The sequence below is a fragment of the Panthera leo genome, chromosome F2 (genome assembly GCF_018350215.1).
Source record: "Panthera leo isolate Ple1 chromosome F2, P.leo_Ple1_pat1.1, whole genome shotgun sequence".
Classification (NCBI taxonomy): Eukaryota; Metazoa; Chordata; class Mammalia; order Carnivora; family Felidae; genus Panthera; species Panthera leo.
The window spans coordinates 28,864,721-28,880,579 of NC_056695.1; the positions used below are offsets into that span (position 1 = coordinate 28,864,721).

At 37.8% G+C, this 15,859-nt stretch overlaps 1 protein-coding gene across 7 annotated transcripts in view; it reads right to left on the bottom strand.

Moving 5' to 3' along the window:
• TPD52 (tumor protein D52) overlaps positions 1 to 15,859 on the bottom strand; it is a 108,432-nt gene that overhangs the window by 57,364 nt on the left and 35,209 nt on the right. For 2 of the 7 annotated variants that reach the window (XM_042923439.1, XM_042923443.1), the window contains exon 1: positions 11,161 to 11,288. The exons of 3 other annotated variants lie outside the window; for them this stretch is intronic. In XM_042923439.1, coding sequence (XP_042779373.1) covers positions 11,161 to 11,226 — 66 coding nt within the window. In that variant the 5' untranslated portion in view covers positions 11,227 to 11,288. Of the gene's footprint in view, positions 1 to 11,160; positions 11,289 to 14,319; positions 14,443 to 14,774; positions 14,842 to 15,859 lie in introns of those variants that run through there. 2 more of the 7 variants (XM_042923441.1, XM_042923442.1) reach the window with 2 other exon arrangements.

Here is a 15,859-nt window from a genome sequence, read left to right on the forward strand (position 1 = left end):
CCTGATAAAGGGCATCTATATGAAAACCACAGCTAGGGGCGCCTGGGTGGCTCAGCTGTTGAACCTCTGACTCATAATTTTGGCTCAGGTCATGGTCCCAGGGTTATGGGATTAAGTCCCTCATCAGGCTCTGCACTGAGCATGGAGCCTGCTTAAGATTTTCTCTCTCTCTCCCCCTTTTCCTCTCCCCCACTCAAGCACTTTTGTGTCTCTAAACACACACACACACAAACACACACACACACACACACACACACACACAAACACACAGATAACACCTTACTTATTGGCAGAAGATGGAAAGATTGGTTTCCCCCTAAGATCAGGAACCAGATAGGACATCCACTCTCACCACTTCTATTCAACATTGTACTGAAGTTCTAGCCAGGACACTTAAGCAAGAAAATGAAATGAAGGGCACCTATCATGAAAATGAAAACTATCTGTTTGCAGATGAAATGATCTCATACATAGAACAACTAAGGAATTGCCTATAGAACTATTAAAACTCATAAATGAGTTCAGTAAGTTTGCAGGATACAAGATCCATATAAAAAAATTAACCCATATCTATATAATTACAATGGATAATCTGAAAATGAAATTAAGAAAAAAGTTCCATTTCATAATAGCAGCAGAGAAGCACCTGGCTGGCTCAGTCAGAAGAGCATGTGACTCTTGATCTCAGTAAGTTTAACCCCCGCATTGGGTGTAGAGATCTCTTAAAAAAAAAAAAAAAAAAAAAATTTTTAAAAAAGAATGCCACTTAAAAAAAATAATACTTAAAAATGAAGTATAAAACTTATACTCAAAAACTACAAAATATTATAGAAAGAAATCAAAGCCACTGTAAATAAATGGAAAGATATCCCATATTCATGTATCAAAAGACTTTTAATATTGTTAAGGTGGCAATATCCCCCAATCAATCTACAGATTCAATGCAATATCTATCAAAATCACAGCAGATTTCTTTGCAGAAATTTACACGTTAATTCTAAAATTCCTATGGAAGTCCAAGGCACTTATAATAGCCAAAACAATCTTGAAAAAGAGTAAGTTGGAAGACTCACACTTTCCAATTTCAAAACTTACTACAAAGTTACAGTAATGAAGATAGTGTGGGGGCGCCTAGGTGGCTCAGTTGGTAAGCGTACGACTTCAGCTCAGGTCATGATCTCACGGTTTGTGAGTTCAAGCCCTGCATCGAGCTCTGTGCTGACAGCTCGGAGCCCGGAGCCTGCTTCGGATTCTGTATCTCCCTCTCTCTCTGCTCCTCCCCCACTCACACTCCATCTCTCTCTCAAAAATAAATAAACATTAAAAAAAATTTTTTTTAAAAAGATAGTGTGGTATGAACCTAAGGAGAGTGTATCAGTCTGCTAAGGCCATGTGACATACTAAGAAATATGTATTTGGTCTCTACCCTCAGTCCTTGACACAGAGCTCCTAAAACCCTTGTAAGTACCTGAGTGATGGGGCTGATTAGTGCATCTTACAAAGAGCTCCTAAATCCCTTGGAATTTCCTAGGTAATAGGAATGTCTTTTGTTCTAATGAGGCAACTCTTAGTGGGCTTCTGGACAGCTTCAGGATACAGACTAGTTACCAGAAAGACCAAGCCATGATCAGAAGCTTGTAACTCTAAGCTAACCCCTGATATCCCAGGGAGGGGACAGAAGCTGAAAACTGAATGAATAATCATTCATGCTTATATGATGAAGCCTCCATAAAAATCCATAAACTAACTCCAGGGCTTGGGAGCTTCCAGGTCAGTGAAAACATGGAGGTGCTGGGAGGGTGGTATGCCCCGAGAGAACATGGAAGTTCTGTACCCCTTCCCCATACCCTGTTCTATGTACCTCTTCATCTAGCTGTTCATCTGTAACTTCTATTATCCTTTATAATAAACCAGTAAATGTGTTTCCCTGAGTTCTATCAGCCATTCTAGCAAATTATGGGACTTGAGGAGGTGATCGTTAAGAGGTCTAACCTTGCAACCAGTGTCTTAAGGGCAGGGAGGGGTAGCCTTGTGGAATTGAGTCTTTTAACTTGTGGGGTCTACACTAACTCCAGGGAGTAAGTGTCCTAACTGAATTGTAGGACACCCAGTTGGTATCCAGAGGATGAGAAAACTGGTTGGTGTGGGGAAAATCCCCCTACATTTGGCATCAGAATTGTTAGGAGTACATAAAAACAATTTATTTCCTTTCAGGCTGCGGTAACAAAATACAGCAGGTGCGTTAAACAAGAGAAATTTATTTTCTCACAGTTCTGGAGGACAGAAGTCCAAAATCAAAGTGCCATTAGGGCTGGTTTTTAATGACGCCTATCTTCCTAGCTTATCCACAGTTACCTTCTTGTTGTGTTTCCGCAGGATTTTTCCTTTGTACGTGCAGGGGAGATGGCAGAGTGGAGGGAGCAATATCTGGTGTCACCACTTGTAAGAACACAAGTCCTAGCTGATTAGGGCCTCACTCTATAGCCTCAGGTAACCTTATCTCCTTAAAGACCCTATATCTCCAAACACAGTCATAATGGGGGTTAGAGCTTCAACATGTGAATTTTGAAGGGATACAGTCCAGTCCATAACATCTAGACATATAGAGATCAACAGAATAAAAGTGAGAGTCCAGAAATGAATAGTCACATTTAAGATCAACTGAGTTTTGACAAAGTGCTGAGACAATAAGGTGGAAGAAAAGGCATTTCATCAAATTGTACTGGGACTACTGGATATCCACATGCAGAGGAATGAAGATGGACTGTACCTCTAACTACATACTTAGAATAAAGACTTAAAAAATCAGGGCTTAGAAAAAACAGAGATAAATCTACAGGGCCTGGAATTAGGCAATGGTTTATTATATACGACGCCAGAAGTACAAGCAAAAAAAAAAAAAGATATATCAGATATCATCAAAATAAAAAAAACTTTCATGCTTCAAGAACCCTATCAAGAATGTGAAAAGCTAACCCACATTATGGGAAGAAATATTGGAAAACTGTATACATATATGATAAAGAAGTTGTATTTAGAATATATTAAAAAAAAAAAAACCTCTTATAATTCAATGAGAAAACAACCCAGTTAAAAAATGGACAAAGGATCTAAATAAACATTTCTCCAAAGAAGATGTACACAAAACCAGTAAGTACATAAAAAGATGGTCAACATCATTAGCCATCAGTGAAATGGAAATTAAAACCATAGTGAGATACCACTTCACACCTACTAGAATGACTATAATCATAAAGGTGGGGCACTTGGGTGGCTCAGTCCATTAAGCATCCAACTTTGTCTCGGGTCATGATCTCACAGGTCGTGAGTTCCAGCCCCACAACGGGCTCTGCACTGTTCAGATTCTCTGTCTCTGTCTCCCTCTCTCTCTGCCCCTCCCCTGCTCACATGCTCACTCTCTCTTTCTCTCTCTCACTCTAAAATAAACATTTTTTTAAAGGCAATACTAAGTAGTGTTCGTGAGGATATGGAATAACCAGAATTTTCATACATTGCTAGTAGGCACATAAAATAGTGCAGTCACTTTAGAAGACAGTCTGGCAGTTCCCCAAATGTTGAACACTGAGTTACCAGATGACTCCAAGGTATATACCAAAAAGAAATTAAAACATACATTCACACAAATATACAGGAGTGTTCAAAATACCCAAAAAGTGAGGGCATCTGGGTGGCTCAATTGGTTGAGCATTCAACTTAGACTCAGGTCATTATCTCACAGTCTGTGGGTTTGAGCCCCGCATCAGGCTCTGTGCTGACAGCTCAGAGCCTGGAACCTGCTTCAGGTTCTGTCTCCCTCTCTCTCTGCCCTTCCTCTGCTCACTCTCTATCTCTCAAAAATAAATAAATGTTAAAAAAATTTTTTTAAATACCCAAAAAGTGGAACTAGCCCAAATACTCATTAACTGATGAATGGATAAATAAAATGTGGTATATCCCTACAGAATATTACTTGACAATAAAGAAATAAAGTACTGATACATTTCATACTACAGATACATCTTGAAAACATGCTAAGAGAAAGAGGCCAGTGACAAAAGACCATATATGTATGAATCTACTTATGTGAAATGTCCAGAAAAGGCAAATCTGTAGGAAGTATACTATTGTCTGCCTATGGCTGGGGGCACCAGGGGTGAAGAGTGACTACTAATGCGTAGGAGGTATCTTTTGGGCTGATGTTCTAAAACTGATTGTGCTAGAGACTGCACAAGTATATGCTAAAAAACACTGATTTGTACCCTAGATGAGTGAGTTGCATGGTATGAATTTTATTCCAATAAAGCTGTTATTTTTTAAAAAGCAAGGTAAAGAATAATAAATAGTATGACCCCATTTGTATACATTTTTACCCATAGGTAAGTATGTGTGCTGGAACAGGAGTAGAAGTTTTCTGGGGAGGGGCTCCTGGGTGGCTCAGTCAGTTGAACCTCCGATTATTGATTTCAGCTCAGGTCATGATCTCACTCAGTGAGTTGGTGAGTTCAAACCCTGCACCAGGCTCTGTGCTGACAATGTGGAGCCTGCTTGGGATTCTCTGTCTCCCTCTCTCTCTGCCCCTCTCCCTCTCATGTGCTGTTTCTCTCTCTCTCAAAAATGAATAAATTAATAAATATACATTAAAAAAGTTTTCTGGGGAACAAGTCAAGAAATATCAGTCATTAACAATGGGAAAGGAGACTATGATGAATGAAAGAAAGAAGAATCTCAATTTTCATTTTATCCCTTGCTGTTCACTTAAAATTTGCTTTCCACCATATAAAAGGAAATGTAAACTTTTTTTAAATTAAAAGAACATGAGTTTTGTCTGGTATTAAAACCACACACTTTGGGCATAAGAATAAAGAAACAGATCAATGAAATAAACTCAAGTCCAAAAACTTTGTACACAAAGGAATTTAATATATGATAATAGCTAATATCAGCAGAAAAAAGATACACTATTCCTTAACTCAGGCCAGAAATTCCTGATAAAATAAAAACATTACCACACACACACACACACACACACACGAAAATATGCCCAATAAAAATCTTAGAAAAACTATAGGGGGTAGCACTCTGCCCTGTAACTATAGACTACTTTCACAATAGATGGCTTCTCTAGGACACAAAATCCAAAAGTTACTAAAAGACTGATAAATCTGGTTACATATAAACTTAAACTCTGTTATAATAAAAGATAACATTAGTTAAATGAAAAGTCATATTTGTCTTTTAGCAACAAAATATTTACAACAGATGGAAGTTTACATACTTCGCACATACATACAATAAGAATTCAACAGATGGTATCTTAACATAATAAAACTGAAATTAAATTCGTATTTTTCAACAAAACAATGGATGGAATGAATTACAGATTTACTGTGAAAGTTATTAATGGGACTTAAATACAATATATGTATGTAAGTGAAGTGTAGCCTTAATCTTAAAAATGGTTTGGGGTCCCTGAGTGGCTCAGTCAGTTAAGCGTCCGACTTCGGCTCAGGTCATAATGTCACGGTTTGTGAGTTCGAGCCCCGTGTCGGGCTCTGTGCTGACAGCTCAGAGCCTGGAGCCTGCTTCAGATTCTGTCTCCCTGGCTCTCTGCCCCTCCCTCATCCACACTCTGTCTCTCTCTTTCTCTCAAAAATAAGCAAACATTAAAAATATTTTTTAATGGTTTGTATTTTTATCAACACTGTCACTGGCCCTCTTCAGTGAGCAATATGAAACAATGTTTGTTATAATCATTTCAGCTAAAAAAAATCTAAGACAAGTATTTTTAAGTAAGCAGGTTTTCTTCCATTATCATATGCCTTACAATCAGAGATATACATTCATGTGGTGTTTAAAACAAACAAAAAAAATCTGCGCTAAAATAAACATTCAAGTTTATGTTGGTTTTCTCCTCCTCTACCCACAAATATTTATGAATATATCCAGCTAGGTACCAATTTCCCACTAAGAACAAATAATCTATTTAAAACTAAGTGTTCTTTAAGGCGAACAGAGCAAAACCACCACCTTTCACACCCCCAGAAAAGGCAAGACACGACAGAAGCTTCAAGTGTACATGAAGTGACACTTTCTCCTCTCCCTGCAGGATGAGATCACATTATTCAATTCAATTCAAAGATTACAGTCACACAGAGTGGAGGTTTTGACTGAATGCTTTTATAATAAGCTCTCAGAAAGTCTTAGGCTTACTCTTACTTAATGTAGTCATTAATCCTCATGAACACCTTATTGTAAAAACTAACAAATACACCGGATAAAAGTAATCAAGTCCAAAGAGACCAGCCACACTAATCCCCTGAAACTTCAGGAGTCACAAGGAAAAATGTAATGTAATTTAATAACCCCTCCTCCCCCCGAACTCTGTACATTTGTTACAAGGAGTTCCTACTGGGATTACATTCGCAGTATAAATGCCTGACTTTCAAGCCCAGACCTAACCATGCTGCCTTGAAGACACTAAACCTGCATTAGTTGATCACTTGTTGTCTCCTTTCACACAGCCAGGGTGGTTTACAGACAAGGCTTCAGTCTGACTTTATCTTTTTCTTTATTCATTTGGGAGATTTTCACTGGTTTCCAGCTGAGTTCCTAGAGCTATGGGTAATAATAGCTCTAGATGGTGAACTGAATAAAAACATGGTGAAAGGCTTTCTTTTCAATTACTATTAATTATATAATGAATAATAAAGGAGTTAGGTTTATCATTAGTATTATTATCATTTCTACTTTACATATTCCCCTCATACTTTCAACACACTATCCCATGTAAGCCTTCAAAAAAAAAAAAAATTCCTAACCAATGATGTTTTATCATCATTACCGTTTTATAGATGAGAAAACTGAAAATCAAATAAATTACTTAGCTAAAATCCCACAAGAATTCTTTCATGCAAACTAGAATCAGGTCTGGCACTATGACTAGGACTGTCTCCATTGCAAATCACTGCATCTCAAAACGAAACAGGGGCACCTGGATGGTTCAGTCAGTCGGTTAAGCATGGGACTTCAGCTCAGGTCATGATTTCGTGATTCACAAGTTCAAGCCCAGGTTAAGGACCTGTGCTGACAGCTCAGAGCCTGGGGCCTGCTTCAGATTCTGTGTCTCCCTCTCTCTCTCGGCCCCTCCTGTGCTCATGCTCTGTCTCTCTCTGTCTCTCAAAAATAAATAAACATTAAAAAAAAAAAAAAAAAGAAAGAAAACAAGATTAAATTGAGTTAGAGTGCACAGAGGAAATAAGGCATTGAATCCAAAGCAGTGTCTGGCCTAAATGAATGGCGATAAACAAGAACATGACAGTTCTAAGGACAATAAGTGAATTAGCTAGATGAGCAAGAAAGGTATGGGGAACCTGGACTTTTGCCAAAAGCCAGTGAAGAGCAGGCCAGGAGCAAAGGGCAGGATCAAAAGGAAAGCAAGCACAGCAAGCGGTCAGGGGCACCATCAAGGTCTTCTGGGCAGGAGGGCACCAGCTGAGACTCCAGAAACATAAGGGCAGTGGAGATGAGGGGAAAGGAGACAGGGCTGGTGATGTACAGGCAGAGAAGTGACAGTTCAGATGTGCATCTTAGATGAGTCCCTTTGGTGACTATGCAATTGGAGCGGGCCAAGCCCAGAGGCGGAGAGCCCCATCAGAAGACCCCGCAGCATCTCCATGAGGATGAGGTCCTGAGCCAGGAAGCACCCTGGTGGTCTGTGAGAGGGAAAAAGAGAAATGCTGAGAAATATTTAAGACATAAAATTTGCAACCCTTATCAGATGACTGTATGCAGAGGGAGAAAAAGATAGAAGGATGACTCTCAGATTTCTAACATAGAAAACTGGGTGGATGGGGAGCTGAGACGATACGGAAGGTTAAACAGCCTTGAAGAAAAACAAACTCCATTTTGGTCAGGTTCATGGCATATCCAAGTAGGTATGTTGCATGGGAAGTCAGAAACAGGACTCTGATACTTATCAGAATAACCAAGAAAATAGGCTGATAAATCATTAACACAGAAAGGTAACTGACATGATCTCATGGTCTGTGAGTTCGAGCCCCACATCGGGCTCTGTGCTGACAGCTCAGAGCCTGGAGCCTGCTTCGGATTCTGTGTCTCCCTCTTTCTCTGCGCCCCACCCCCCGTGCTCATGCTCTGTCTCTCTGTCAAAAATAAACAAACCGTAAAAAATTTAAAAAAAATAAATAAATTCCAGTTAGTGAACATACAATGTAGTATTAGTTTCAGGCATACAATATAGTGATTCAACACTTCCATATGTCACCCTGTGCACATCACAAATGCACTCCTTTTTAAAAAATTGTTTTAAATGTTTATTCATTTTTGAGAAAAAGAGAGCATGAGCAGAGGAGGGGCAGAGAGAGAGGGAGACACAGATCTGAAGCAGGTTCCAGGCTCTAAGGTATCAGCACAGAGCCTGACACAGGGCTCGAACTCACGAACCATAGGATCATGACCTGAGCCAAAATCAGACGCTTAACTGACTGAGCCACCCAGGCGCCCCAACAAGTGCACTCCTTAATCCCCATCGCCTATTTAACACACACCCACCCCCCCTTCCACCTCTGCTCTGGTAACCATCAGTTTGAGCTCTGTAGTTAAAAGCCTGTTTCTCGATTTGCCTCTCTCTCTTTTCCCTTTGCTCATTTATTTTGTGGCAACAGGTATCTTTAAGAGACAGAGAACCTAGAGTGTTTAAGCATGGTTAAAGAAGTATGAGGGGGAACACAGGGAAAGTTCAAAACCTGGAAAGAATAGGAAACAGAGTTTCACAACAAGGAATGGGCAACGGTGCCGGATGCAACAGAAATACCCAGTAAAACAGGGAAGAGAAATCAGCAGTAAGCAGGTGGTGCCTAGTGATGTCAGCACACCCCTCAGCGGAGTGGTGAAAGAAGAAAGCCTCATTACATGGGCTGAACATGACCGGAAGGTGAGGAGGTGAGGACTAGGAGAGCTGCCCCCTCTTTGGAGAATCGGGGAGATGGGGAAGCAATGTATTAGACAACACTAGGGAGGGATCTATGGGCAAAGGAGGGGTACAGGCATGTTTCATAGACTAAGGCAATGCTTCTCAACCCAGGCCACACATCGGTCATTTTTAAAAAGCTTGCCTGGTAGCGTGCCTGAGTCAGTTGAGCATCCGACTCTTGATTTCGGCTCAGGTCATGATCCCAGGGTTGTGGGATCAAGCCCCAAATGGGGCTCCACACTGAGTGTGGAGCCTGAGTAAGATTCTCTCTCCCCCTGCCCCTCTTTCCTGTCACATGCTCACTCTAACAAAAAAATTAATGAAAAATAAAATAATAAAAGCTCCCCTGGTGATTCTAATGTGCAACTGTGTTAAGAACCACTGGACTCAGAGATAACAGTTTATGAAGAATGGGAGAACAAAGACTCAAGAAAGAGGGAGTCTGAAGTAGAACAAGAATCTGGAAGAGTACAGAGCCCCAAGGAAAGATGAAGACACAAATCCAGTGCAGTTGGGAGACATGATATTGGTGTTTCTTTTTCTAAGTCGTGATTAATAAGCAGCCAGAAGTTTTAAGAAATTTTGGGTTTTAACAAAATTACTGCATTTCATCTACTCTCAGATGCTACTATCGTAGCTACCCTGAATTTAGAATCCATAAAATACAGTATTTTTCGTTCGTTTCCATTGCATCATTCCAATACCATGAATATCACATCCAATTTTAGTTTTAGGTCCTAAAGACTGCTGAATGATTGAAATTTCAATATGAAATATGACAAACAGCAACCTAAATACAAAACTTTTAAAGATAAGCTGTGGGGCACCTGGGTGGCTCAGTCAGTTAAGCATCTGACTTCGGCTCAGGTCATGATCTCACAGCTTGTGAGTTCGAGCCCCAGATCAGGCTCTGTGCTACAGCTCAGAGCCTGGAGCCTGCCTCGGCTTCTGTGCCTCTGTCTCTCTCTGCCCCTCCCCCACTTGCACTCTGTCTCTCTCTCTCTCCCTCTCTTTCTCTCTCAAAAATAAATATTGAAAAAAAAAAAGATAAGATGTTAAACATCACCAGTCTCTGAAGTAATCCCGCAAAGTTGCACATAAAACCACTGCTGGCCTAGGCTCTACCACTTTCGTTATCAAATCCTATCCCAGAACCACTACCTCTAGTCACATGAGTATGTCGGAAGGAAAGGAACACTCCAGGCCGGCTTTCATAAACAGTCACGCCAAGTGGCACATTCACTCGGGGAAATAAGGAGTACCGTGAAGGCCACACTAAGTAAACAGAGCCAGCATCAATATGGCAACACAATCATGGACAAGCTCAGTTCTGCACAGTTCTCATAAAATCAAATGCCCACACTCCTACTTACAGAGTCTAAAATTCTCCTACGTGTTTGACGCTTGCTTCATTTAACATTCGTGTTTTGTTTCATTGAAGTAATTCTGATGTTGGTTCCATTTTGCACTAATTAATTTCTGAAAACCTAAGTACAAACTAGTATCCAAGCTTGAGACTAAATTTTATACTATTTTGAGATACGGAAAATGTGGTATCTAAAATGCTGCCATCTATTATTGTTTCAGGTTTGACTCTTTTCTTCTAAAGGGAAAGGGTTTTTTTCTTTGTTTTTATTTTTGAAACCTTTGAGTTTTGGGGGGGTTTTCTTGTTTTTTTGCAAACATGCTCAGCTTACCCTAAATGGATTTTAAATAGTCATTATTCCTCTCAGGCTGAAACAATAAAATAATGCTTCTGCTTTTGAAGATAAAGGTTTATAATTTTGCTTCTAAATTCTTTAGAACATTTTCATTTCAGACAGCACATTAAAAGAAATCTTAAATAAAAGAAATTCACAATTAGAAACGATTATCAGGAACCCCTGGGGGGCTCAGTTGGTTAAGCATCCAACTCTTGATCTCGGCACAGCTCAAGAGATCGAGCATTTGATCTATTGGAATGATTCCTGCCGATCTGACAGTGCAGAGCCTGCTTGGGATTCTCTCTCTCCCTCTGTCTGCCTGCCCCCTCAACACTCACATTCTCTCTCTCAAAATAAATAAATAAAACTTAAAAAAAAAATGAAAACATTATCAACTAACTTGATTCATCACTTAACTATGAATTTAAAGAGTCTTTTTTCATACAACTTAAAACATTTCAATACCTGCTTGTTCTCAATTCCAACGTGCTGGCTTGGATGTTTTTGATACATTGTATTTCTCCTGCTCATTGCACATTCACTTCATTTACACATACTTTGATAATCTGACAATCAATTCATAAATGCATGAACTGTGAAGTGAAATTGACAAAAAATTGACAGAATGTCACTTATTCACAAAATCTAATTACTTATAAATTCAGAAGATATGTATGGCAGTATGGATACAGGGCTCTTGGTTCTTTTCTCGAATTCTGGAACGAAAATTCTCTATAATAAAAATGGAACCATGCTAGGCCTGAATACACATTTCATTCAAATCAACTTCAATCTACTACAAATAAATTCATTAAAGGAATGTCATCAATAATTAAAGATAAGTTACTGGTTTCCATCAAGATAGCTAACTGAAGACACAAAGAAATGACAGCTGATTCAATAATTATTGCTGGGGACTATGTACTAGCCCTAAGGAAAAAATCTTTCATAAAGCTTGATCCCCACCTCCATAATTCCTCAAATATTACAGATGGAAGAAATATTTGATTGTGCATTTCGTCCATTTACAAAAGAAATTATGGGTGGATTTTTTTTTCTCATTTAAAAAAATTAATCTTGGAGTGGAAAGGACTTTCAAAAATGACAGAAAACTCATTAGCCATAAAAGAAAAGATGGACAAATACTGCTTCATGAAGATTTAAAACTTCTGTTTGGAAACAACTACCATAAACAAAACCAAAAGTCCAATAACAAATTGGACAGGTAGTTGGACTATGTGACAGCCAAAGGGCTCATTTTCTTCATATAAAAAAAGCCACTTAAACCACCAAGAAAAAGAAAAATTCTAAGAGGAAAATGTGATCATATTAGGATGTCAGACAACAGGCACTCTAATTTGCTACTGAAGATTTAAACCTAGTTAAACTTTTTGCTGGCATTTGATGATATCTATAAAAATGTTAAATACATAGACCTTATAATGCAACAATTCTACATCTAGGAGTTTATCCTGCCACTAGGGTTACACCATATGCAAGGGAATTCCTTTATAGCACTGTTGATAATAATAAAAGGAGGGAGGAAAGTTGTGTCTGCTATGATACTGCTATACAATGGAACAGTCTAAATCCAGTTTTAAAGTGAGATTGCTATAAATATTAATATGAAAACATGTTAACGTTGTTAAAATAGAAAAAGCAAAGTTCTATGGCAGATACTTCTATTTATTTACCAAATCATATTTCTTCTTCCTCCAGGGCACATAGCTAGACTACATTTCCCAGCCTTCTCTGCAGTAATGCGGGGCACGTGACTAAGGCTGGCCAATAGAATGTGTGCAAAAGTAATGCCTGACACTTTCAGGCCTGGCCCAGGAAAACCTGCCTTGTGATCTCTGATGCCCTTTTACATCCCCACTAGTGTGAGTAAAGAGACCAAATAAAAGGAGCCTGGCTTCCCAAGTTTCCAACTTAATACAAAGCTGCCAAAGAGTACCACCCAACCAAAGACACCACACATTGAACCATTATGTGAGTGAGAATTAAAATTTTATTATGTGAAGCCACTAAAATTGTAAGGTTGTTACAGGAGTTATGTTGTAACTTGTAACCTGACAAATACAGGTCCCATTTGTGACTTCTAAATAAATACACACACACACACACACACACACACACACACATGCACATGCACACATACACACACTGATACACCATATAAAAACATAAAGATGAATATTAAACCATAAACAGCTGTTCTCTCTGAGAAATGGGTCTAAAGATCAGGGAAGTAAATAAGGATGCTTTTGCTTTTCACTTTCTACTTCTTTGTGCTGTTTGACTTTTGTTTCTGTTATTCTACATTCATTAAATAAGAGTTCGTGAAAATCAGAGAGTTGTTAAAAATGTCAAAGTTTATCTGAAACAAAATGCCAGCTTATATTTATATTTAATTGCCACAGTACTATAGACTGCCTTATATCACTGTATCAACCAAAGAAACAATTATCTCATTTATAATGCTCTACATTTCAGCCTTTATTTTTTCCTCTGAAATTTGTTCATTTTGTACATATTAGCTTAAGATTTATAAACTGAATTTTTTTACGTTTAGCTTTTATTCTGACTTTTGTCTTTAATATCCTAATATTTACCTTTATGCACAGCAGAAAGACATATCATGCTTCAAAATGCTAAATTCCATTTTCAATAAATATTTGTGAACTAAAAGTGTATTCCATTTCTTCTACCTTAAATGAATAAATAATAACTTATTGAATGTTTTACATTTTCTCTCAAAATTTGCAATAATTTTTAAGACATTCACTTTTTCACCCTTTCATGTTTTCTAAATTTCTCCAGATCATTTTTCCATCTGGATTTTTTGGGAGGAAGGGAGGACAAAATACTACCGGACTGACTTCATCCTTTGTAATGTCATATTCCAAGTATAAAAACTATACATTATAGGATCTTTTATAAAACTTTAAGCCTTTGAGGTTTGTTTGAATGTCCTGTTTAACTAGCAAGTAAATTTTGGTTGATATGTTCCCTCACTTATTTTTGATAATTCGCATGTATAAGTAAGATCCCTGCTTGACACTTCCTCATGCTCATCTCCTATTTACCTTAAATATACATGAGTTTATTACTAATGAAAACTTCTTGATCCTACTACTCATACCTGCTTGCCTCAGAACATGAACTTTAAAAAAGAGAACAATTTTTAAATAATTGCAATTATTTTAAAAATCAAACCAGACACGAAATATTAAACAAATGTTTCATTAAAGCATATATGTTAAAATTTAAATTTTATTAAAATTATATTAAAAGTTATATATCCACTAAATTTATATGAAATTCACATACAAGCATTACAAAATCTGTTAAGAAACTGACATGAACAAATTCTGTGCACTATCAACAGAATGCCAACCAAACAGAAATGTCAACACTGGAATTTTTTGGCTAAGATATATCTAAGCACTCATAGCTTTTCTTTGCTCTTGTATTCTATGTTCATGTTTTTGATGGTGTTGCTTTATTTTTCCCTAAGGAACCACAATTTACGTTCTATTGTTTGCACTGCTGATTTCACCTTGGGTGGGAAATGGCAGCAATTCCCCCATAGCTCTCGAACCCCAATTTCTAAATGTTTACCTTTGATAAGAGGATGGTGGGCTCACACATATTCTGAAGAGGGAAAATGATTCAGCTTTAAAGGCAAATAACTGAGGAGCTCACACCTGACTGGCTCAAATCTGGGTGAGGAGACAAGAGCATCTGCTAAGAGGAAGAAGAGGCAGGACTGAATATGGGGCTGTACAAGTTTGGCAAAGACACAATGAGAAAAGAACTGACACAAAGAAAAGCACAGAAAGTCTGTATTACAGGCTCATGAAACCACTTTTAAAAATTTCTAACTCACTTTGCAATGCTTAGTTGCAAACAAAAGCCAAATCATGTCATTGCATTACAAAGGCTTTCATTTACTCCTTACTGTGGCACAGAAGACCCTCAGCCCCCTAGTTCCCTCTGGCTTCTGCAGATCAATCCCATCACTTTCACATGCAAATCATCTTGGTTGGTGAGCAGTTTTCCAAAGAGTTACTAACCTTCAGGACATTGTACATGCTGTTCCTTCCAGAGCACTCTTCTTTCCTACAGCAAGGATTTTTAGTTACCCTGTTGGCTTGAGATGGACAATATGAAGTCTAGAAATCACAAGCAAGATACTAGAAACAATTTGCAATTTACAGCTTGAAGTAATATTCTGTGGTATGAGTTAAACATTAAAATGCAGAGCAACCATATGGACTATTCAGAGATGCCTAATTGAGGCTAGTTGAATCTTGCCTGCCTCAACATAGAGTTCGTATCTTAATCCAATCCACTGGGAATATTTTCTTCCCAACAAGAGTCTTCAATTCACTACCACATCAATTAAAGGATAGGAAACAAATATCTGATTCTGTGGTTCTGTTAACCAAAAAAAGAATCATTTTAACATGTCTAAACTGTTTTCACATTCAAAATTTCAACCTAAGAGCTAAAATTATATATGTGTGTGTGTGTATACATACATACATATATATATATATGTGTATATATATATACATATATATATACACATATATATGTGTATATATATATATGTGTGTATATATATATATATGTATATATATATGTGTGTGTATATATATATATATATATATATTTTTTTTTTTTTTTTTTTTTTTTTAAAGAAAGAGACCAGGGTGCCTTGCTCAGTCAGTAGAATATGTGACTCTTGATCTCAGGGTCATGAGTTCAAGACTCACACTGGGCCTACAGTCTACCAAGAAAGAAAAGAAAAGAAAAGAAAAGAAAAGAAAAGAAAAGAAAAGAAAAGAAAAGAAAAGAAAAGAGAAGAGAAGAAAAGAAAGAAAAGAAAAGAAAAGAAAAGAAAAGAAAAGAAAAGAAAGAAAGGAAGAAAGAAAGTTTTTAAGAGCTAACTTTCAAAGAAAGAGAGAAAGAAACAGAGAGAGGGGGGGATGAAAGAAAAAATTACTTTTCCCAAAAGTTCCCCCAGAGTTTTCCCAAGTACTTACTGTTCTTTTCCTTCCCCCTCACATATAGAGTATCTTCTGGAAATTGTTAAAAGTGCTGAGAAAAAAAGAGTGGTATTTTCAAGAGTCAGTGACTGAATGGTATTTAAAGC